The sequence below is a fragment of the Apostichopus japonicus genome, chromosome 19, assembly GCF_037975245.1.
Source record: "Apostichopus japonicus isolate 1M-3 chromosome 19, ASM3797524v1, whole genome shotgun sequence".
Taxonomy (NCBI): Eukaryota; Metazoa; Echinodermata; class Holothuroidea; order Aspidochirotida; family Stichopodidae; genus Apostichopus; species Apostichopus japonicus.
This window is the reverse complement of record NC_092579.1, coordinates 7,376,959-7,401,394: the sequence shown is the minus strand read 5'-3', so window position 1 is coordinate 7,401,394 and position 24,436 is coordinate 7,376,959. Positions and strand designations below refer to the sequence as shown.

Here is a 24,436-nt window from a genome sequence, read left to right as displayed (position 1 = left end):
CGGAGAGCATAAATGTTAGGGGCGGGAATAGTCCCAACTTTCAGAATTTCGTACTCTCGGGTTAGAAATTATCCGAGGTTGTCTGTCATACCCCGCTGCTATACCGCTCTCCGATGGTGGACAGCCTTTCCCCTTATAGTAAAGTGGATTTTTGTTTTGTCCATCCATATTTGTGGAGTTTTGAATATGTGAGTATAACCGAATGGTCTATCTTAATTATGTGGACCCTACATGGCCTACTCATGGCCACCCCTCTGTATGGTTAAAAAATTACCCACATCGTTCTCTACCATCTTTATAGTAAATTCACGAGCTGACAAAACACAACACATTTCGTATTGGAATCCAATGCTTCGTCAGTCAGCAGCGTCTGGGTAGATCTCGCGTGATTAACTGATGTATTGTGTGTGTCATGTACGTATATATAGTTCGTATTCTCTAATTAAATGGGACACAGATATTTCCTTTGCGGTCTTTCACGGATTTTTTTTTAGCTCGTCGTGATGTATTTCCATTATACATCTCTTGCGGGCCGTCTCGACCACTTCGGTAATCTCACTATGGTCATATATCTGTCAACGTAAACAAAAAATCACGGATATTTTGCTTAAAGCGAGAATATAGGCAAGCACAAACTATATTATATATGGACCCGAAAAAGAAGTGAAATGGTAGGAATATACTGCCATAGAAATCTAGGTGAAAATTCAGAGCACATGCGTGGGTATGGGGAGGGTGAGGGGGGGGGGAGGGAGGGGTCATACATCTTATTTCGGTACATTTACGCACGCACCGGGGATAGCAGAGGTGTAATCGAGATCGAGCGAGAACAACACCCAGACAGAATGTTATAGGGAAATCGTGACGAATAAAATATATAAAATGACGTATAATTTAGTATGTGGCAATCCCCACTTAAAAGCCTATTAAATACCCGCGTTCAAATAAAAGAAAACCACATAACATACACTAATTCTCTAACACTTGTTGAATTGCTCAATTCATAAATTTGCTGGAAAAATGAGGGTTACAGTCATACAAAATGATGACCGTCACGTTGCAGTTTAAGTATTTAATATTACGACAAGGTACTCATTCATCGGTTTTAAACTAGTTTTTGCAAATTGTTCAGAGACTAAAACATCAATTGAATTCCTTGTAAACATTTTATTGCTAACAAAGCATATTTAGGGAAAGATATTTATAGCAACTATAACGTTTCATAATTTCGCTTGTTGGAGTTGAAGCCCCTGGTTCAAGACATGAGTCTCTTTAAAGACAGCTGCCTCTAGCTACGGAACAGAGTTTTTTTGTTGTTATGTATTGTAGGATTTGACTGCAACATGTGGTAGCAGTTAACAACGAGTTCACAAGGATTGTATGTAGACATCAGGTCATAGTTTCCTTTCATTTTTTTCTCGAGGAAGTAATTCAAGATAAGCTAGCAAACCAAATATAACTTGATAACCATCCACAAGCAATAAGTTTGAGCACAGACTTGCAGGGAAGATAAGTGGATACAACTCGGCTCTCTTACTACGAACAAAAATAGCAACGTTAGTTTTGTCCTACTTTTCACTAGGGCTTGAGGAAGGAATGAAACATCACCAAATATGAAAATTGTTGTTGCACCCATTCTGTCAGCTCTATGGGTACAAGAGGAGTACGTGTAGCTAGGAAGGAGGAGGGGCGGAAGCGGGATGGGTGTAGGCATTAGAGGACCACCTGCAACAACATTGTAATAAGTCATGAATATTCAACGGCTGTGCTTTTCTTCTCCGAAGAAAAAGCTTTAATTAAAAATTATTACGAACTTAAAATAATGATGTTACTCAGACGCAGATCCACTAAGGTTCGGGCGGGAGTGGGGGTGGGGGAGTGATGTGTACCGTTATGCGTCCCACATTTTCAACCACACATTAACATTCAAAAGTTACTAGCACTATATTTATTTCTCCTTTTTTTATTGACAGAGGTCGTTCCCAGAGCCCCTACATGAGGAAGAGTCGGCTCCTTTATATGATCACCTGTTACTGTTACTGTATATAATTTCCTAAACATTAATTTCAACGAAGACATGTGGAGATAAGTTATATTACAGACTCAAACAGAATATTAGAAGCTTAAACTATTATCATGAATGTTCCTATTCAATGGCAATAACAGAAGGAAGAACGGTGATATGGTAATATAACAAAAACCAAGTGCTTGTTGTTTCCAGCCTTTATTTCATATGAAAATTTGACAAATTTATATATGAAATTGTGAATTTTAAGAAACAATTCTAATGCACGAAAATTAGATCGCAAAAGTTGTTTATTTGCATATTTCTAATATGCTTCACATAATGAATGTTTCTTTGTGAGTTGTAATACGATTCCAGGACCGCAGCCTGGGTATAGAATCCCAAGGGGCAGGGTGAGGGGTGGAGGGCATTTGAGGTCAGGGCTTTGTACAAAAATATTTAGGTGGTGGGGGGGACCACTTCCCAAAATGGAAAATCATGACACTGTATCTAAGCAAAGTGACACCATCGGCTGGCGTTAAGCTTGGCGGAGAAAATTTGTCGCCAAAAATGCCAGATTGCCGGAAATGATACTTCCGAGCCTTCTCATCTCATCAACGTTTGCTGAACATACTGTTTTTTGGTCGATGGTTCAGCTGTTGTATAGCTGTTCACAGTATTGTGGGAGATAGGTAGGGGCAGTCCAGATGGGGAGTAAAACACCTGTGCTAGAGTTATCATACGTCTCAATTTATCGGGTCCTTTTTGCAACAAAACTTAATTGGCCAACAAAACTGTACAGATTTTCTAAAGGTCCTTGTGACATTCAAAAATGTCAAAGGGTTCATATACGCAAACTTTAAGCGGCGCACAACTGCAGTACGCATCACTATATATAGGCCTATGTGACTGTTCGGGGGCATGATATTCACCTATTACCTAGAAAAATTCTGATAGAAATGAAAAGTTTGGGAAGTTGTACACTGTACTCAACTTACGTACTAAGCTTTACATATGCCACCAGTTGTTATGTAACCCTCTTTAAAGATCCAAAATTTACTTCAAGGAAAGGGAAATACCCCCTACTATTAAACTCCTCATCCAGGATGTGGTGTCCTACTTTTCAACCGTTGAAATATGCTATCCCGGCTACCCAGGGCCATTCTTTAGTATGCACTACAAATGCTTATAAAATATTTTTATGTAATTGGAATGTTAGATACCTTTGTACCCGCAAAGATGACAGTTAATTCATGAGTCTTCACAAGTCAAGTGTCAAAAATGCTTTAGAGCTACCAATGCTATCCAAAGTTGCCAGTGAAACTGTTGGAAGCATCACTGTGAATCCACACTTGTACTCTACTAACACAATTATCTCTACTGGTACTATCCCTGTTGGAGATCTAGTATAGACACTACTGCAAGGTTACATACTCACACATTGAGCCTGGTACTCGTACTTGTACCAAGGGCAATTCTACTAGCACTGGTACTCAAGCTTACAACAAACTTACAACAAGATTTCTTAATGGGTAGTGGCTGCCTTGGGGCATGTGGGGGGGGGCTCAGAAATTAAAGGTCATTGAATATTGAATATTTACCCAAGTTTGTAATGCTAGCCATACTGAATGCTTCTCTGCACAAAATACATGACTAAACACACAGTGTACTATTTCAGTGGTCAAGCCAAATTTGTCTTCACACAGGAAAGTAGTGCTGACCATTAGAGCACTTGTGTTAACAATCATATGGTGGCTAGTCAAAAAATTTGGTGTGCTCAAGGATGAATCCTAATGGCAGTCCTTTGGGTAGTTTATGCTATCACGTAGCAGATAATTTAAGGCTTGAGAAGGCTTGACTATCATGATTAACAATAACGCCAACTGATGGTACAGTCCCCTACATAAATGAAACTCTCAGGATTGGGTTCATCTAATAAGTGACTGCAGAGGAACTATTACAATGGATGTAATGATAACCACATCTTAATTAGATCCAGGGCTAATCAACTACGACTGAAATATCACATTACTTGGTACGACTGCTAACCAACTTTCCGGTCGACAAATGCAGCATTGACAAAAGGTCAGTTCTGTTGTAGGTATGAATGTGACCCACTTTCCATAGGCATTTCTCAACCCATATCATCATCTTCCATTCCAAGATGAACAGCTTGGACAGAAACACTTAAAGCATCATTCATCTCCAGTTGTAACAGCTCTTATTGTGACTCTGTAAAAGAAATATACAAATTAAAATGATGTTGGCATTTCAAACCCATTAAAAGCAAATGAATGGCTAGTTTCTTGACCTCATATTACACATAAATCATACAGGTGAAATGATGAGGCTTTTGTTCTCTCCCCCAACTGCCCCCTCCTCTGCCTCTCCTTCTGCCCCCCCCCCCAAACAAAAAAGAAGAGAGACAGCATTTTCATGAGCAAGATCCTATGTCCACAACACTGTATTTTCACCTGACCTGTTTCAAGAAGAAAACACAAACCAGTTGACAAACCGTGTCAAAGATTTGAGCATGTTTTACTGTAGTTCTGAAATTAAAATCAGCTCTCATATTTGAAAACTAAATTGATCTTCCCTCACTAAAGGTGACAGTTTTACAAACAACAAAAACTCAGCTTCAGAATTCTGTAATAATTTCAAGAAATCAATACAACACCCACCCTCAAAGAGGTTTCTGTGTAATCGAAATCCTGTATAATACAAGCCGCTCCACTACCAGTCCACACATGTATACTAACACTATAAACAAAGCCGTTGTGCTACTGCCCCCAGGTTAACAAATTCCAGACATATCACCATCTGTCAATCTACAAAAAACGCTATGAACAATTGAACATGACAAACAAAAACCAGTGTTTACTCACTTGGCTCCATGACGTGTCTACTAGATATTAAGATCATCCAGGTTCTGGTCTAAGACCATTCCATCCAGCAGCAGCTGTTTTATGTCAGACATCCATTTTAAATAGTCTGCTTCAGCCTCCGCCTCAAATTTAACTGAAATGATAATAATCCTTTCCTTCCTGTAAGTTTAGAGATGTCAAATTCTTCTCAAGTCCTCCACCTGTCAAATCCTGTTGAAGACGTAAAACAAAGGAAGACAGGACTTACCCACTGTTTTGCTTTTGCTTCTTATGTTTCCAAACTGAACTTTGCGAGGAAATCCTTTCAGTTTTGTCAGGACCGCATTTTTTGTTTTTGGAGTAAAATAAAAGCCAAAGTTCCTAAAGACATAGTCGATAATCTAGGTTTCAGCATAATCACACTAGTAACATTGAGATTAGTTATAAAGAAAATGAAAATTCAAAGGTTGACCAATGAAGAAAAAAACATATTAAATTGGTGGGACAAAATATTTCTGTATGGGATGGTGTGGCATACGTAAGATTAATTAAAAAGAAAATTCAAATGAAAATTCAAAGGTTGACCAATGAAGAAAAAAAATATTATTAATGGTGGGACAAAATATTTCTGTATTGGATGGTGAAGCATAGGATTTTTCTGGATATTGAAAAATTTATTTTCAGGTTTCAGGAGCTTCCAAATGAAGATTGATTAAGTTATTTTTGTTACATGAACTCTATAATATGAACTACTTTTCACACATTCTGAGCATCAATTATCAGTGGTGGGTGACTGGCGGGTCATGGCTCAGTCCTCCATGAGGATCCCTGGGTCCTGGCCCTCGTGGGCCTAAAAGTTTGCGGACTGCTGGTTTAAGCGATTAATATATCTCACGTTTAGGAACAACCAACAGTGTGTAACCACATAGGTCTCTTAGTAAGATTGAGGAATATCAGATAATTCTTTGTGAAAATTATCTGGCTTGGTCAGAACCCTACACAGTTTTAACTTAATGCAGTATACTGCAGCTTTAAAGGTACCTTGCAAATGTGTGGGAGAAATTTACAAGAAAATGCTTGAGAACCTAAAGCAGCTGTGTGTATCGGGTTGCTGGTCTTTCCAGCAAGACTAACAAGAATTGAAATTGTTCAAGTTTAGTATAAACCCACCCAGGGTTGTTTGCATGTAGTTAGTGACAATATTCCACTCCAAATATTTTTGATGTCCAAAATACTTTTTCATATTTCTATTAATCTATGTTGCAAACAGCAACTTGGAAATGTTAAATACTTGCAACTTTCATTATTTTTGACTGAAAAGACACTTTTACAGTCAAGCCAATGAGCATCATCTTCATACCATAAGGCCCAAGGAAACAAGCTCGAATGAGTGTTTCTCTCAATATATCAAGACGACATGTTGAAAGTGTTGAAATACCTGGCCTCATGCAAAAAGAAAAAAATGCTTTATTCCTAGTTTTAGACTGTAAAAAGTAAATGAATATTTGTTACAGCATTTGAATTTTTGTTGCAGTATTTATTCAATCACTTACCAACTTCACACAGATGATGAATGGTGGTTTAGCATTAGTGAAATGTAAAATCGGAATTCTTGGTTTTGGTAGTACCTATCAAGAAACATACAAGAGAAACAAATTATTTTATAATAATAATAATAATAAATTCATTTATATAGCGCTTAATACAGCGTTGACAACAAACATTAGAAATGATCAAACATATTAGTAGGTTGCAAGGTTTACCTTGTTTTCTTCAATCCATGAGGAAACATGCCCTACTTGTCTTGTATCAATTATTACCGTATGCTTCACTCAACTGTTTGAATATTTTACAATTTTAGAATACTCATATTAAGTTCTTCTCTCTCCCTCCTCCCTTTTCCAATCTTCCAGTTAGAATCTTGTTTGAAGCAGAAAGATCAATTTTAGAGATGTAAATATCAAACTTTATGTTACCGGTAAACATGGCTGATGTTTAGCAGCTGTCTTTAGTGGTCTGAAATGACTTAGCTTGTATTACAAGTACTGCTTCTTTTCTTGGACTAGTTATTAATGTTACCTGACACGGACAACCCTGACAACCTCCAGATATTCCAAAAGGAAACTCAGTGATCTTACTTTAACAAGTAAACCCTGCCTCACCTTGCTTTCTTCATAGATGTAAACTCCTTTCTCAATTTTTTTCTCGTCAACATCACAATATGCCATGACCTGGAGGTGGAAATTAGAAATATGAGCTTTGGTCATGATTTTTGAAGAGTTTTTTTCTCCTGACATCCTTCATCATATCAAACCCATATCAGTAGCTCTTAAGGAAACCTTTTTGTGTTTTATATATAGCAAACTTCTGTTCTGCGTTCTATGTGGAGAAAACCACATCCCATAGGTTGTACTCAATTTTTGTGACTATTAAATATTCATTCACCAAGCGGTGCCAGTCAAATTGATCTAGGATATCTCAACTGCACAAGCCCTGCCTCTAGTAACACAGAAAAGCTCTTCCATATAAATAAAAAGATATTACTTGTACTCTCTTACTTTCTCTTTATTTTCATCCCTCAGAGACCGATAAAATCTCTTTCCTTGTTTGCCTGCGCTCCATATCGTAAACTGAGACCACTTGGATATGACATTGTCCTCTAGAGCTTCTAGACGGATTGACCAGATAGTATCCCTGTCAAAAAAAAGTAATAATAATTTTTTAAATTTTTTTAAATTTATTTTAAAATTATTAAAAAAAAAAAAAAAAAATTAAGTAATCACACGCGGCAATGATGATCAGAATGAAAAAAGGAAACAGCAAACAAAACACCACCAGCACCATGACTTCCATCAATGACACCACTTCCATCAATGACACCAACACCACTGAGAACAGTTAAGACACCAGTATTAACACCAACAACAGGACCACTCACCAGCACCACTATCAATACCACCAACAGCACACAACACCTCCACCAACACCACCACCACTCACATCAACAACACATGAGATACTTTCTCACTTCCTTTCAAAAACTTGTCTTATTAATTGCAAATTTTCTTGAAAACTGCCTCAAATTCGTTGTTCTAATTTCTTAGTCAACCTTCACCAATACACCTCAACTCCATTGCATATATAATACAAACTATGAAAGTAGTCCTCATTACCGGTGTATGGAATGTGTCGTTGCCTGAGGGTGGTAGCGGTACATCATCAGACGCTCATCTACTCGGTGAACTTTGCCTTCCGAGGAGAGATGTTTCAGGAAGAAAATGAGGTCCTCTGGAGTTCCCTACAAAAAAATCATCAAAACTTTATATTCTGCAAGTTTCCATATAAAAGGGCATATAAAGACTTTGTGTTACCTCTGGAGAGCTGTCACTGACCTTAATGGTTTTGTGTGTTAGACTAAATAGTCCAGTCGCTTGGATTGATGAGCCTCTGATTTGTTAAATGGGTCATTTCTCAAACCCTTAAAATGGGTGATAGAAACTTCCCCTGGACTGATATATAAATGTACACTTTTACACGTCTGTAACAAATCAAAACCAGCTATTTGTGTCTCCGCTTCTTAATTTGCTATCTTCTTATAACTATCCAAGTAACTACAGATACATGTTTTTTATAGAGTCTGCCAGACTGCTGTAAAGTAACTGTGCAATTTTTTAATTCAAAATCAACAATCCAAATCATGTTGATTGTGAAGACAGTTGATGAGTGGAAAAGTGATTGATTGTACTGCAATTAAATACTAAGAAACTGTTGAAAATGATGGGGGGCTTGATGAGGGGGTCTTGATGAGTGATAAAGAGATTGATTGTACTGCAATTTTATAGTAAGAAACTAAAAAAAATTAAAAGAATAAACTATTTCACCTTTCCAGATTCATCAAATCCACCGACTTTATCAAAAACAGTCCTGGCACAGAACCATGTTGGCATGGCAACAGTCGGTCCATGCGAGGTATAAATCTGAAATGAAAAATATCATTGCATGTTTTGATATTTTGATGCTGCCAGTTATCGAAGACAATAACAAAAGATGATTAACAATGCAAACATAATAAGAAATCTTTCACATTCTTTTGATATGCTGTTTATACATCTCACCTGCATATATAACTGTGTTGATGAGCTATTTCAACATCTCACCTGCATATATAACTGTGTTGATGAGCTATTTCAACATCTCACCTGCATATATAACTGTGTTGATGAGCTATTTCAACATCTCACCTGTGAATATAACTGTGTTGATGAGCTGTTTAAACATCTCACCTGTGTTTATAACTGTGTTGATGAGCTATTTAAACATCTCACCTGTGTATATAACTGTCTTGGTGAGATAGTGTTACACCAACGGGTGAATCTCTCTGTCGAGTCCGGGGGTTCTCTTCTAAACTGGCTGCCAATGATCTGATGGAAGGAGAAAGCAAGTAACTATTCTCAACTCCTAAATCTGCCCTTGTCATTCAAGCTAGATATGCCCTGGATATCTGGTCTGGCCAGATAATGAAAAATGAAAAACTATGGATCTAAGAAAAAAATCCTGATTGATCTTTCTCAAACTCTGTTTATGAGTATTTGGTTGTAACTTAAATAAAAGTAATATCTTTCCAAAAATTAATAAATTCTGTGAAAGCAAGGAAAGACACAATTTAACAAAACAGTTTGTGCAATATCCTGCTATTAGGATAAACCAACGTTATCAACCAAACATGAAATAACTATTGTATGTAGTACAAATAAGTGGATGAATCTGAAGAAAGAAAGCAATACATTATAAAATCTGTGGGACACAAATTTATCTGTTATAGATATAAAAAAAAAGTAATAAAATATAACTCGATAGCTAGGAGTAAGTAAGTAAGTAAAACTTTATTGCTCCAAATAAGGAAATTAGTGTCTCGCACATAAAAGTTCAAATCAGTACAAAAATAAATAAGCATAGGAAAATAAATCAGGATATATACAGATGGAGATTAAAGAATGAGAATGAAAAACAGTAAGACAAGGACAAGATAAAAGATTATTGCAACAGCCTAGCGACGTAAGTTGACATTGAAAAGTTTGATTGCACGGGGAGTGAACGAGTTACGATAGCGATTAGTTCTCGTGTACGGCTGTCTCAGTCTGCCACTGCCTCTGTTAATTACATTGTCATTAAGATAACAGTGAAGGGGGTGGCAACAGTCATTCCAAACTGAATCTAGCTTTGTTTGAAGCAGTGACTGGTACACCGAGTCGACTGTATGCTGTTGACCTCCAATGACTCCCCCAGCTTTTCTAATTATGTGATCGATACAGTCCTTCTCAACTTTAGTGACATTCCCACCCCAACATATAAGACAGTATCTCCAAACTCCGCAAATAATAGAATTATAAAACATTTGCATTATATCGGTACGTACGTTGAATTTTGACAACTTTCTGAGGCAATATAACCTGGTATTTAACTTCTTTACCAGGGCATCCACGTGACCATCCCATGTTAAGCTATTGTTGAGGTGAATACCCAGATACTTGTAGGAGTGAACCCTTTCAACTTCTTTACCCTTGATCATGACTGGAGGAGGTTCAACAGCATTACGGCGGAAGTCGATGATCATTTCCTTCGTTTTAGAAACATTCAATTGCAAGACGTTACTGTCACAATAGTCCACGAATGACTGCAGCTGGCAGAGATATGCCCCATCATCATTACCACGAATGAGTCCAGCCATGGCTGTGTCATCTGCAAACTTGATGATGGGACATATCTTTTCCTGGGATCTGCAGTCAGACATGTACAAGGTGAAAAGAAACGGAGCTAGAACTGTGCCTTGCGGCGCTCCGGTGTTGGAGGTAATAATGTTAGATCGACAGGTGGGACCGAGTTTGACAAATTGGGTGCGATTTGTGAGATACATGACAATCCAGTGAATAAACCCATGTGGGATGCCCATGTTGATAAGCTTTGTAGCAAGATTGTGAGGCTGAATAGTGTTGAATGCAGATGAGAAGTCAAAGAACATGACGCGTGCAGAATTGCCATGGTGCTCTAAGTGTGAATACAGGCATTGAAGAAGTAGCAGTATGGCATCTTCACAACTACGGCTAGCCTTGTAAGCAAACTGTAAAGAATCTAAAAATGGAGCAAATAGCGGATTAAAACGATTTAAGAATAAACGCTCGCATACCTTCATTGGCACTGCAGTTAACGCTATAGGGCGAAGGTCGTTCATACAAGAGATGACAGAACATTTTGGCACTGGAATAATACTGGATTACTTCCATAGATGAGGCACCTCCCCAGTTTTGAAGGACAAATTGTAAATTACAGTAAAAATGTGAGCCAGCTCTATTGCACAATGCTTCAAAACCTTAGGTTGGACATTATCGGGTCCAGCAGCCTTAGATGGGTTTAACCTGGAGAACTGCCGGCGAACGTCCCCCTCGGACACCACTACGTCACAAGTATAGCAGTCGAAACCACTTAGATTCCTTTATTAAATTGAGGTGATTCCTATTATGTGAGCAGTACATGATTTGGTCAGGATAGTACAAAGTTATTTAGACCGGCTAAAACTGCAGAATTATAAAATACTTTAGAATATACTAACTGCATCAGGATTCTCTTTGGCAGCATTCAACTGAGATTCAACTCTCCCTGGATTCATGACATCATCCTAAAAACAAACAAGAATTTGAAATTAATAATCCGGAAGATGCATACATTTAGCTTGAACCTTAAGATAAGCATAGAAAAGGCAACAGATAACAAATCCACCATCTTTGTACAGCACTTTTTCTTCTCACATGCACACATAATTAGTAGGCGCTACCGAGTACTGTTCAGGGAATATTTTATCTGGTATCGCAGAGCAATATATGGTCAAATTACTCACAAATTTCAGAGTCTTCAAACATGATACATAACTTTCAACACTATATTATTCCCTGTTGCAGTAATCCGTCTATGGTAATTGGTTCTACTCCTCCATTAGTTTGCATACAAACAAAAGTTCAAACAAAAGAAAGCAACATAAGGTTTTTATTTCTTAGTGTAAACAGAAAATACTCACTGCATCAAGAAAACACAGGTATCTGCCGTGACTCTGCCTTACTGCACTGTTCTTAGCAAAACCGACTGTAGAAATGCAAAATGTAAATGTTCAACATATCTTATGAAAAAAGCAGAACAGTCATGGCAACCCTATTAAAGGGTCTCATAACCACCATACAATAAGCAGTTCTGCTTATTATCAGCAAATATAATTGGGTTTGTTCTCATAGTTCTGTTAGAGTTAATGTCAACTGATGTTTACTGTTATTCAGGAAAATGCCAGTGAGAACTTGTTCTTAGCCAATTAATAGATTTTTTTTAAGCACTTGAATTTTTTTAGCAAGTGGATAATAATAATTGTGAAACTCTAGGCCTGCATGTGTTTTGTAGTCCTGATCTTGAGCACTTATATGGCTTTATTTGTTATCTTTTAACAGTAATAACGTCATGTTTTATTTCAGTCTATGTTGTTAAGTACGGTAGTGATTCCATAGCCAACCAGTGCTAAGTTATGAAGCATGTATGATGAAGTTAAAACACCAACATTCATGAGGTTCATGAACAATATAGGCAGTGGTGTGGATGTCATGCATGGACTGCAAGCTGTACCAGGAAATTTAAACAGAAATGTGCAGCCAAATCTGCTAATTTTAACAGCATATGAATTAAATCTTCAAATGTATAGCTAAGAATAGAAAAAAGTTCCATTCCATGTTTCAAATGTCTGACCTCTGAAATGCACATGAATAATCAATATTTTACTGTACCTCCTTTTGGTTTTTGCTCTGTGTGGCCACCTATAATGACAGTTACTCCTTTCCCTTCCAGGATTGGTCTCCATTTTTGTAAAATGGCTAAGGAATTATCCTGTGCATTTGCAAAGAGATAATAAAGAGCAATATAAAACTCATATTTTAGTTTACATTTCATACAAAACAAAAGAAGGAGAAGAACATCTATAAAGCAGACTGATTCACTTGAGGTCAGTAGTTCACAATACTGCTCTTCAAATTTACTTTTTGTTTATCAAAGGAGAGCAGATTTGTAGAATGACAAAACCAGCATGAGAACAATTACATGTAGAGTAATTCCCCTTGCATGTTTCTAGTATGCATACAAGGCTCTAAAAGTGAGTCTGAGTACTGTACATAATCTTTCACATGTATATCTATATAAATTCCAAAATAATCCTAGTACTATTGTACAATAAGTATGAGTGCTAAAACGTTTGATACTCGCAGGGGAAAGCAAATTGGGGACTACAGCACACAGCAATGAAACAAATTGATCCAGTTCATAGGTCCCACCATCATCGCTGACGCAGGGTATCATATTGGCAATTGAAGGTTGGGTACAAAGACCAGCATTACATGGGTCAGAGAATTCAGGGATGCTTCACTTAAAAACTTCAAATAAAAATATATTGTAGACAACAAAAGTTATCATAGTGAAAAATGGGCTAGAAAACATCACTATTGTACTTTAATTAGAGATTGATCAAGAGACCAAACTAATTGGGTTATGTTCCTCATTCAGTTGTGTAGCTGAAGTTGGGCAGGTATTTGTTATTTTATGTGATCACTTTTATTGAATGACACTTACTGTACTGGAATCATTAAATGTTGAAAGCTCCAGTTTGCCAGAGAAACTTTGATTTTGCACTGATTGCAAACATTCATCCAGCCAGTTTGCAGCATTGTAAACAGGCAGAATAACTGACTGTAGGAAGGAAGAGAAATGATTGATGAGAAAATAGAGACAAAGGCAATTAGTACTCAGTTATGATGATTCCCAATGGATAAACAGAGACTGAAACAATGTATTTATTTAAGTATCAACATGGAAAAACCAATTTAACCAAGCAACATACCAAATTGGCAAACCATCTTTGTGTTTCATGACTTATTTAAGGTAAATCCTATCACATTAGTTCAACTTCAAGTAGACCTACATGCACTGCAGGCATAGAAGTTAGAATCCATTTATTTTTTGGCCATTATTCACATTGTAAATTCAATTTTTTTGTTAGAGTAGGCCTATAAGTAGGGCCTCGACAAAGAGTTAGGGTTAGGCATAACTCAGGTTTAACTTAACCTAGCGATTTAAATTGTGTAAGTGAGTAAAAATTACCCTAGGCTAGTTAATGTGTTATATAATAGCCATTTTTGAACAGCCTAGGCCTAAACAAGTAGGTGATGGCTAGGCCATCAAGTTAAGCCACCATCTTGACATAGTTACCACAATCATCGCGTCGAAATGGCCAGCTCTGAGCTGGAACAACAGTTTTTATTAAAATAACTACCCGAGGCCTAGCTCTGTGTTACAATAGTGATATTCCACATTCGAATGTGAATTATCTTTGGTTACTATCACTACGTTCCACACCAGTTGTGCGAAACCCGCTTTTGTCGGAGATATTGACAATCACAAATTCTGACTGAGTTGGCCTGTAATAGAGCGCAGGCTACACAACAAGTGAACAATCAACATAGACACTGATTTTAAAATGGGAGACGAAGCTGTGCAATCTACAAATGATGACGCATCTCAGTGCAAGAGGTGCCACTAAGCTAAACTTAAATTTTGGTCTTTATTTTATGTTTAACACGACAGAGCCCTTACGTTACTAAGTTAGGCTAGCTAGTAGTAGCAACGTTAGGCATTGCCATGTATTGAAAAGTGCTATGGGGCCCGAAAGTTAGGCCTGTCAAACTAGTATTAAATCTATAGCCTAGGAGAGGAAAAAACAAAACAGAAGACACAAAAAATCAGACTCGATTATTTGTCCAAAGCATTCTTAAACTCATTAACACTACTTGCAAGTACAACTTTCTCAGGCTAACCATTCCACTCATTCACAACCCTAAATATTAATTATGAGACAAAAAGTTATGCCGAATATTACTCCTACTTTTTAGTTCTGGAGTTTAATGACCTCTGGTACAACTACTATTCGCTAACATGAAAAAGTCAGTGAAGGATAAATTGTCAAAACCATACACAATCTTGAAAACCTGAATCAAGTTGCCACGTAACCTCCTAAGCTCCAGTGTGGTGAGATTTCAGCAACCGCCCTTTAAGGAACTAATCATCCTAGTAGCCCACCTCTGGACCTTCGTGTGTACTTCTTTATCCTTAGCAATTATGGGTTCCAAGCCTGAACAGCAAACTCCAGATGAGGCCTAACCAACTGCTGATAAAGCCTAACAACTATGTCCTCTTTCAGAAAATTGAAGTTCCTCTTGATCATACTGTACTGTACCATACTGTACCTAAATACAGTACCTCTTTTAGCAGCTTCGAGTCAATGTTTAGAAGGTTGCAGATATGATTCAATGTATACACCTAGGCCTAGGTCTCTTTCAACAAAGAGCTCTGCAACTCCTCACCATTAAGAGCGTGGGTATACTTTTGGTTACTACTCCCAATATGCATCACCTTGCATTTATCAATATTAAAAAGCATATGCCATCCTGAGACCAGGAAAAAACCTTATCCAAATCCATGGGAATTTTCAGAATCGCCTTTGGAAGAGACCTCAGAATACTGTTTAGTATGATCACAAACTTCATAGCTGTACTCAAAATATCTCAGTCATTGTCATTTATATAGACGACAAACAACAAGGGACCCAAAACAGACCCCCAATAGTAACGTCTTGCTAAGAAGAAGCAGAGCCCTTAATTACCACCCTCTTGTTTCCTATTACCAAACCAATTCTTGATCCAAGACAGTAAAGTCCCATTGACCATCGACACCCATACTCTTCAGCCTAAGTAAAATATGCTGGTGGGGAACTTTATCAATGGCCTTGTGGAAATCCAGGAACACAACATCTACAGACTTCTGCCTATTAGTATTAGTGAGCTTGTTACATCTTCCATAAACTCAAGAATATTTGTGAGACAAGACCATATTTGACAAAAGCCATGTTGAGACTCTCAGATCAAAGACTGACTACTGAAGTGACTGACCATAGACTTTTAAACAATAGACTCCATGACCTTAGAAACAACACCCAGTTAGTGAGACTAACAGGCCTGTAATTACAGGGCTTAGACTTTTCACCCTTCTTGAAAATTGGGATAATATTAGCACATTTCCAGTCCTGAGGAACATAACCTTTATTCATAAATTTACTAAAAACCAATGAGAGTGGAACGCAGAAATGGTATTCAAAAGTCTTCAACAAATACGGATGGATTGAATCAGGGCCCAGGAGCTAGATTGAAACATTTAGAAAAAGCAGCTTCTTTAAGACAAGCTCATCCGAAAATAAGACCGTATCCATTTTAGGAGTATCAGTTCCTCTCTGAAAATCTGGAATACTACTCATATCATTCCTTGTAAAACCAGACACAGTTGTTCAAAAGACCTGCAAGATCCTGACTATCAGTACATTATTATCTGCTTTGGTGCCCTAAGAGAAACAATAGCATCTTTAACTTTCTGCTTTGACTTGACATAAGAAAAGTTATCCTTAATATTTAAGGCATTGTTATTTTCGAAATTCAAGTTTGCTTCAGAGACTAAGCCTTCTACGTTCAGCTGATGAACTTGGCCGAAAGAGATTCAGAATTAGTCCTCCTAAACAACTTCCACATTCCACGTGTTTGCCTAATTGCACATCTAACTTTCTTTTTCATCCATGAAGGTATACTGCTTCAACGACGATGATTCTTCCACGGAACATGATTTCAATAATGACCTTTAACTTATCAGCTAAACAGATCCAAGACTGAGAAGCACTCATTTCTCTAAACAAATTAATCCAACCTGTATCCTTTAGTTAAGTTTCAATTGCCACTGTATCTGATCTCCAATAATTAGGGACCTTTCCCTTACTAACAGAATTTATGACCTTGCAAACAACATCAAAGCTAGTATATCCTGATCGCTAGTTCCTAGTTTTCTCGACCCATCAAATCAACAACATTACTTGGATCAGAACTCAGGATGTTATCCCCCCTAGTAGGGAAAGCTGATGTAAAAAGCAATCTTGCACAACACCTAGAAAGTTATTACCCTTCCTACCAGTGGAACCATCTATACAATTAATGTCAGGAAAATTTAATTCCACCATAATAACATCATCGCCTTTAGCAGCCATTGTAATTGATTCAAACAGCAAGGTGTTCATAAGGCCTAGGCCTAAGGCCCTAGGGGCCTGCATATCTAAATTACCTTAACTGATTCATGGTGTAAGAAGAGCACACAAGCTGCTACAAATTGGTCCCAAAATGTTTGGAATTTTCCCTTTGCACCTAAGAAGGAACCCTGGAATAAAACTTATCCTGTTAGGATACTATACAACCAAATAATACAAATTAAGTTTTGTGTGAAAACCTAACCACAAATTAAAATGCTTAATTCTGATATACGAGATGATGTTTATGAACTGTTTCTTTTATTTTGTCTTCACCATCCTAGATTTGCAGTTCAAAAAGGATATTGGAAGGATCCTTATCTCCAATATCTTGTGCGGAGTGGAGACAGGAGGGCCCCAGAAATAAACAGAGGTTTGAAATTTTGTAGGCATTTTAACATAAATAGGCTCTAATACTTTGCTTAACATTTTTTCTTCAAACACTTTTCCCTCAAAGTTTCCCACTTTTCCTCGAAGTTTCCTTCTAAGGAACTAGTTAGTTGCTAGGTGTCAATTGGAGCGACCACGTTACCAACGAGTCACTTATGCGAATGATAGTTGGTAGATGGCTATTCACCTATGACACTATTGTGCAGAGAAAAATGGACTGGTTCAGCCACATCGCCCGTCAACAGGGTCTCCAGTGGGACCTCTTGTCAGGTGCCGTTCTGGGCACAGTGAGTAGTCATGGGCGGCCTCGGATGACCTGGTATGATAACATCAGAGCCTCAACCGGTCTTACCTTGGAGGAAGCAAAACAGCAGGCTCTTTCCCGGATTCATCTGCGGATACGTGGTCACCAACCAGCTCCACTTCGCCGGTCATTTCGCATCGCTTTGAGACAGCGTCCACGGACACTTCAGAGTCTATGACGATTAATGATGATGAATTAGTTCATATTGTAGTAGCTCATAAAATTTCTTTCAGACACCAAAAATGTCACAAGTTGGGTCCCAGATTTGTGAAATCAAAGTGCTATGACAGAGCATTTAGTGAAAAATTCATGGTACGTAATGTGACATTTGGTCATAGCAAGAAGTGTCTATTAAACCATATTCAATGTCGTGGGATGGAGAAGAAACTTCCATCCTAGAAACGTATCACTCCAGAAGATGAGATTTTTGAGTAACAAATAAAAACAAAAATATTCTCACAGTTTGGAGCCTTTCAAAATGTTACTACATATCTGAAGCTATCCAAAGTGTATGTGTGATTGGTGTAATATGATCAACAAGTGATCACTCTGATGGTAGAAATTTTAACAGAAAATTTGTTTTTACATTTAACAGTGATCCAAAAGTTATCGTTATCTCCCTCAAAACATCATTGTTTTTTGTTTTCTCACTTTATCCAGGTTATTTTGCTAGAGTGAGAGGGATCAAAGTTCTTCTGGATCAGATCCTGGAGAAAACTAAATGTTCTTGTCAAGTAGTGAACTTTGGTGCAGGCTTTGACACACTTTTCTGGAAGCTTAAAGTTAGTTGATTTTCATACACAGACTTTGTTACACATCACTGTATGCTTTTCTCCTTATAGCCATTACTAACATCCTTCGGCTTTGATTAAGTGCACAATTGGGTCTGGAGAAGTGATATACAGTACAGCCAGAAATAATTGATCTGGAATTTTAGGCTGTAATGTAAAGTGAAAAACACACTGCATCAACCTCAAAACTGCAACATAAAGTATGAACCTTAAGCTGTTCATGTTTATACAGACTTGTAGGGATGTACAGTATAGTACTCACATATATTCTAGCATACAGTGAGTGTCTGTTCTAGTACACATCTCTATGAATTTATACTCATACTCTTACTTGAGATATTGTTTAAATCAAGTGTTACTAGTGTAAGATGAAGTGCTTGTATAATGCTTTGAGCCTTGTTCACATGTACTCATACCCAGGAAAACTCAACTTATATTTGTACTCACATCATTGTATGTGTACTCCAAATCTGCCTGTATGTATAAATGCTGGATACATTGTATAGTACGTAGCAACACATGTTGGCCTTATTCAGCTTCTCAAGGCTATAAGGAACTGGTATTGTCTCATAGAGCTGTATTCCACTATCCACCAGATTCACAGAGAAGAGTTTCATTATCCGAATGGGTACAGTTAGGTAGTTTGGACTTCTAACATGCCAGCACCCTACTCTTTAAAATAGTCAGGCAGGTTGGTTCCGATGTAACTCTTTAAGCTGTTATGCGATTTCTTTGCTCGATATTTTCTACAGGATGAAAACAAATTACCAGATATTATTGTAGATTTTGACTTCAGAGCAGTCACCAGTAGGAAATGTCAGTATGTGAAGGTGCGCCCTCCACTTCTGGACCTGGTTAAAGCAGTTTCTGGTAGCGAAGCTGTACAGATAGGTAAGAAAACCAGTACGTGTCTGTGCAGTTTACAGTAGGCAGTGTTAGGGGAACTACTGTTAATTGTTGTTACAATAGTTTATTCATGCCTGTTGCTACGAGTAGTTATTGCACCAGAAAGAAGTCATGCTGTGATGCTAATTAAGGAACCACTTGTGCATGTGGGAAAAGCCTTAAGAAAACTTATAGTTCACATCTGGTGGCTATCTAATGTACGATCTAGCTAATTTTTGATTTGAAAGTCCATTTTCAAATGAGAAAGTAAGGATTTCTCCTGGATTAAAAAAACACCCTACTTGAGCTGGTAGGTGGTTTAACCTTTGACCCCCAGATGCTTCTTTTATCCACTCAACCGTAGCACTAGTTTTATGTTATGTTCATGTTTTTGTAGCTGAAAATTACAAGTGAAATGAAGAGACATTGTTTTGGTAGAAGTTATGACATTTCTAGTATTGTTTATTGGTCCATGTTTTTTTCGTGGCTTCCAATCTAACAATTTTATGTTTTATGACCTTCCTTGAGGATGTTATTTTGTAGAGATACAGGTTGATAGATAGCTTGGTTAGAGTTTTCAGTTAGCAAGAATATGTGTGATCTTGTTAAAATCATACTCAGTTAATGTTACTAGCACGGTTTTTATTGTTATAATTGTATTTTTATACGTACTGTATCAGTACTGAATGCAGTCTATTCGGGGAACTTGAAATTATATCAACAATTACATTTTATTTCCATGTAGAAAATGCTGAGCTTCATTCACCCAAGTATCACATCATGTGGGCCGATCTCAGAAACACATCTCAAATTGAATCAAAATTGAGAGGAATTGCTAATTTTGACTTTAGGTGAGTTCCTCCATTATTTCTCTGGTAGTCTTAATATCTTTGTATCTATACACATTGAGTTGGTATTTATCTGTTGACAATTTTCAGAAACTAAAAACACATTTATTATCAAATGTTTTGTTGGTTTCATTTTTTACTTTAATCTAATAGCCCCCCAATTTCGTTTCGTTTCGTTTATTCCAGTATAAATTGCATAAAATACAGTTCATAAATAGGAAAATGGTGATTATAATAAATAAAATAAATAAAATGTTATGTGCATTCATAAAATGTATAAAAGTTAGGAAACAGTAACCCAATTAGGGAATAAAAATTGTGGAAACTAAAAATTGTGGTAACAATTCATTCAGTTCAAAAGTTTGACATATACGATAGTTGATAGAAACTAAATATAAACTGAAGAATCCAAAAGCAAGTACAATGATAAGCTGTTCAAACATTTATATCTAAGCATGCGTTGCAGAATTAACATCATGCCTGGTGGTACTTTTCTCTTTCCTTGTCAGTAAGCCCACTGTATTCATCACAGAGTGTGTCTTGGTTTACCTGCAACCGGATAAATCATCACAACTCATTAAATGGGCGGCTGAATCCTTTGCAAACTCTGTATTTATCAACTACGAACAGGTGCACATGTCCGATAAGTTTGGACAAGTCATGGTGAGCAACTTGAGAGGAAGAAGATGTGAACTGGAAGGAATTGCTCCATGTCAAGATCTGGACACTCAGGTATGTTAACTGTTTCACAGCTTACTGGTCATCTCAAATATTTTCGAGAGAGAAAAAATGGTCCACAAATGGTCAAAATTCAACTGGTTTGTATAAAACTGGCTCTTTCAGAGGGTCATACATGGTAAAGACACTTACAGGGATATTGTCAGTGACTGGTGTTTAACTGTTTTGGAAGAACATTCAGTTATTTCATTTTATGAGGTTAAGCTAAAAGGTGCCTTGCCTCAGTGTGGTAGTCAAGATTGGCTTTATTTTGAATTATGGTGGTCTATTTTTCATTTGAAAATATGCGATGCCCAAAACTTTCAGACGTTAACAGTTATAGCTAATCCCTCCTCTCTGGTGTCAGCTTTTAGTTTTATTAGTGTATTGTATTACAAAACTGTTTGATTGTTTCTTCATACTTCCCACCAGAAACTCCGGTTTGTTAGTAATGGGTTTGACGATGCTGTTGCTATGGAGATGGGTGAGGTCTACAGGTATCTACCTGCTGATGAGGTCCATAGAGTCGAGAGATTGGAATTCTTGGACGAGACAGAATTACTGAATCAACTTTTGCAACATTACTGTCTATGTTGGGCTTGGAAGGACAAAGACCAGATAGGTAAGTGATCGAAATAAGGCCACAATCTTTTACATGTACTAAGGCAATCAGTATCAGACACACAAAGGGATCATTCGTTAAAATGAAGGAGAATGTCTGAAACATTAACTGTTACTCGGACAATCAGAATCAGGCTTGGATGGACAAAGGCCAGATAGTTAGGTGATGTACCAAAAAGGGCCATTGTGTGATGTTGGCACAGCAACTGTACCTTGGACAATCTGAATCAGACTCAACATGTATTTGAACTTGAAATGTTTCAGTTGTTACAACTAATATATTTCATATTTGGCCCAACATCTGTGTATACTTGATGTGGTACATTCTAGCATAACAACTAATATACACCTAAACTATGAAGTTACAGTGTGACCTAACATATGTATACATGTAATGTGCTACAGTCTGGCCTATAATCTGTATATACTTCATAATTATGTTTTAGGTCTGGATAATCTCCATGTGAAGACCTAACGAAGCTTTCACTGCCTTTTGAGGAAGAAAATCGAACCAGAAGAAACGTTTCTCATGATCAGTGCTGCTTCGATGTTCCGCTTTGAGAAGATTTGTTCAAAAGTTATCAGTCTTGTTACAGAGTAATTGTTGATAAATTTCATCATCATCATCATCTTCTTGCCAAGAAACAACCAACTAATGAAGTCAACATTTGTGTTGGTGATTTTATTTGTATGATCATTTGTTAGTATTGATTGTTGAAAAACAATGTGTTTGTCCCAGAAACAGCTGAAAGCTGGCATAATCAGATTATATAATGTTTCACCGCATGCAGCTCTCTCTACCTACGATGCCTGTTAAAGCAGTTCATCAGCATAGCTTTGGTCAAGACTTTTTCTACATTTGAGATGTGATATTCCATTACTCCCTTATTTAATATTTGTTTTGCTTAAATTTCAGGGGGGATATGGTAGTTTGATCATTTGCCGACTTTCACAAGTTGTCGCTGTCAGTTGGGTAGAATTTGAGGAAATTGATGACATAATGCAACAAAGCTCATGTAAGTCATAAATTGACCACAGTTTTAATCAAAAGTAGCAGCATTTCAATTTGTATTTGGGAAAATACTGCATTAACCCATCAGTACTAATGGGGGAGGTTGGGCACAAATAATGAATGGGTACAGACCTGCTTGATACTGGTGTGGCTTCATCGGTTAGATGAAAAGATAATGTATTTATCCATTGTTACAAATGTGGGAGGTGTGAGTTACGTCATTAGTGATTACAGCATTGGTTTATGATAACCTTGTTGCCATAGTTACTAGAAAAGATTCTGCAGTATCCATTGTTAATACTTTTGTTAGGTGTCACTGAAGTCATGACTGATTTAAAATGGATGTCAGTGGTAGAGTGAAAAGACACAATCCTACCAATCATGTATGTTGTAGGTGTAGCTCAAGTCATGCATGGTCACTGTATTAAGCATGTTTTGCATAGCTCATTGAAAGATACAGCGCTGCAGATTCCATGGTTACTAAACTGGGCGCTAGGTGTGAGTCAAGTCATGACTGTCACAGAACTGATTGAAAATAGCAGAATTTGAGTAGTTCTGGGAAAAGATACAGTAATATTCATCATTAATGTTGGAGGTGTGGCTCAACTTGACCGGTTACAATATTAGCCTGGTTTCCACAGTTATGTGAAAAAATACAGCATCATCCACAGTTAGTTATATGGAAGGTGTGAGTGAAGTCAAGAATGGTTAAAGTACTGATTGAAACTAACAGGAGTTGAGTGGTTATATGGAAAGATACTATCTGAAGTATGATCCATCCTAAGTACTGTGATATTGTTCTAACATTCACTGGGGGAAGGGAATCATTCCTTCATACCTAGTGTAGAATTCATGTTTATTATCAAGTGTTTGAACTTCATAGTTTTGTTAAATGTGTCAAACTGTTCATTTTTAGGATCCTAATTTTTTTTATGTTTGTGCTATGTTCAATGTCTTTCGTGTCTCTAAACATAAAATCAAGAAGGATTGCCATTTCCATGAAGTATTTTTACTCTCGATTCAAAGACACTGCATCAATTGAATTTGAAATATAAATGATAAAGATATCAAAACTACAGTTCTCTGGTTTAGTTTTCTTTGTTGCATAGTGATTGTTGGATTTTATCATAGTTTACAGTCATACTGGTTTTTATTGACAAGAGAAATAAAAGCAAATCAATGCTCAAAGAAAGGTCATGTAATAATAAATAATAATAATAAATTAAATTTGTATAGCGCTTAATACGGCGTTTCAAAGCGCTTTACAAAGTAGGAAAGAGACAAAGGAAACCAATGTGCTTAGAGACGGGAAGCCAATGCAATGAACGGAATACAGGGGTGATGTGATCAAACTTTTTGGTGAGTGAGACTAGGCGAGCAGCAGCGTTCTGAATTCTCTGAAGGGGAGCTATATGAGAAACTGGCAAATTCACATACAAACTGTTGCAGAAATCCAGATAGGTAACAAAAGCACAAACCAGTTGAGCCTTGATCTAGATACCTCCTGAGTTTACCAATTTTGTAAATACCATATGCAGCTGAACGACAAGTGTTCTGAATGTTTTTGCATATCTAGTTTATCGAGCAAGACACCAAGATCACATGTATTTTCGGAAGGAGTGATGACATTTGTATTTTATGTAATGCTGGACCTGTCTGTGTCATATCTCTCCTTCAAGAGTGTAGATCGGCTGTAATATATAAACAAGATTTCTAAACCAATTGTGGGTTTATGTGAAAAATTTCAGCATTTTTTATATTTTTCTCCAAACTATCAAGAAATAAATGATTAGACCACATCTT

General features: G+C 37.2%; 2 protein-coding genes across 2 annotated transcripts; one reads left to right on the top strand and one right to left on the bottom strand.

Moving 5' to 3' along the window:
- Nucleotides 1-1,961: 1,961 nt before the first annotated feature.
- Nucleotides 1,962-14,297, bottom strand: LOC139959550 (queuosine-tRNA galactosyltransferase-like). The gene is made up of 13 exons (XM_071957261.1): nucleotides 14,158-14,297; nucleotides 13,522-13,638; nucleotides 12,687-12,786; nucleotides 11,939-12,003; nucleotides 11,477-11,542; nucleotides 9,195-9,290; nucleotides 8,751-8,846; nucleotides 8,043-8,167; nucleotides 7,428-7,563; nucleotides 7,032-7,100; nucleotides 6,423-6,497; nucleotides 4,891-5,100; nucleotides 1,962-4,237 (listed from the first exon to the last, which is right to left on the bottom strand). The coding sequence occupies exons 1-12, from the start codon at nucleotides 14,164-14,166 to the stop codon at nucleotides 5,020-5,022; spliced, it is 1,035 nt and encodes a 344-aa protein (XP_071813362.1). The 5' UTR covers nucleotides 14,167-14,297; the 3' UTR covers nucleotides 1,962-4,237; nucleotides 4,891-5,019.
- A 39-nt stretch (nucleotides 14,298-14,336) lies between these two features.
- LOC139959551 (leucine carboxyl methyltransferase 1-like) lies at nucleotides 14,337-23,711 on the top strand. The gene is made up of 8 exons (XM_071957263.1): nucleotides 14,337-14,478; nucleotides 17,350-17,438; nucleotides 18,420-18,541; nucleotides 19,303-19,441; nucleotides 20,181-20,286; nucleotides 20,793-21,015; nucleotides 21,433-21,622; nucleotides 22,068-23,711. The coding sequence occupies exons 1-8, from the start codon at nucleotides 14,426-14,428 to the stop codon at nucleotides 22,094-22,096; spliced, it is 951 nt and encodes a 316-aa protein (XP_071813364.1). The 5' UTR covers nucleotides 14,337-14,425; the 3' UTR covers nucleotides 22,097-23,711.
- The last annotated feature ends 725 nt before the right edge of the window (nucleotides 23,712-24,436 follow it).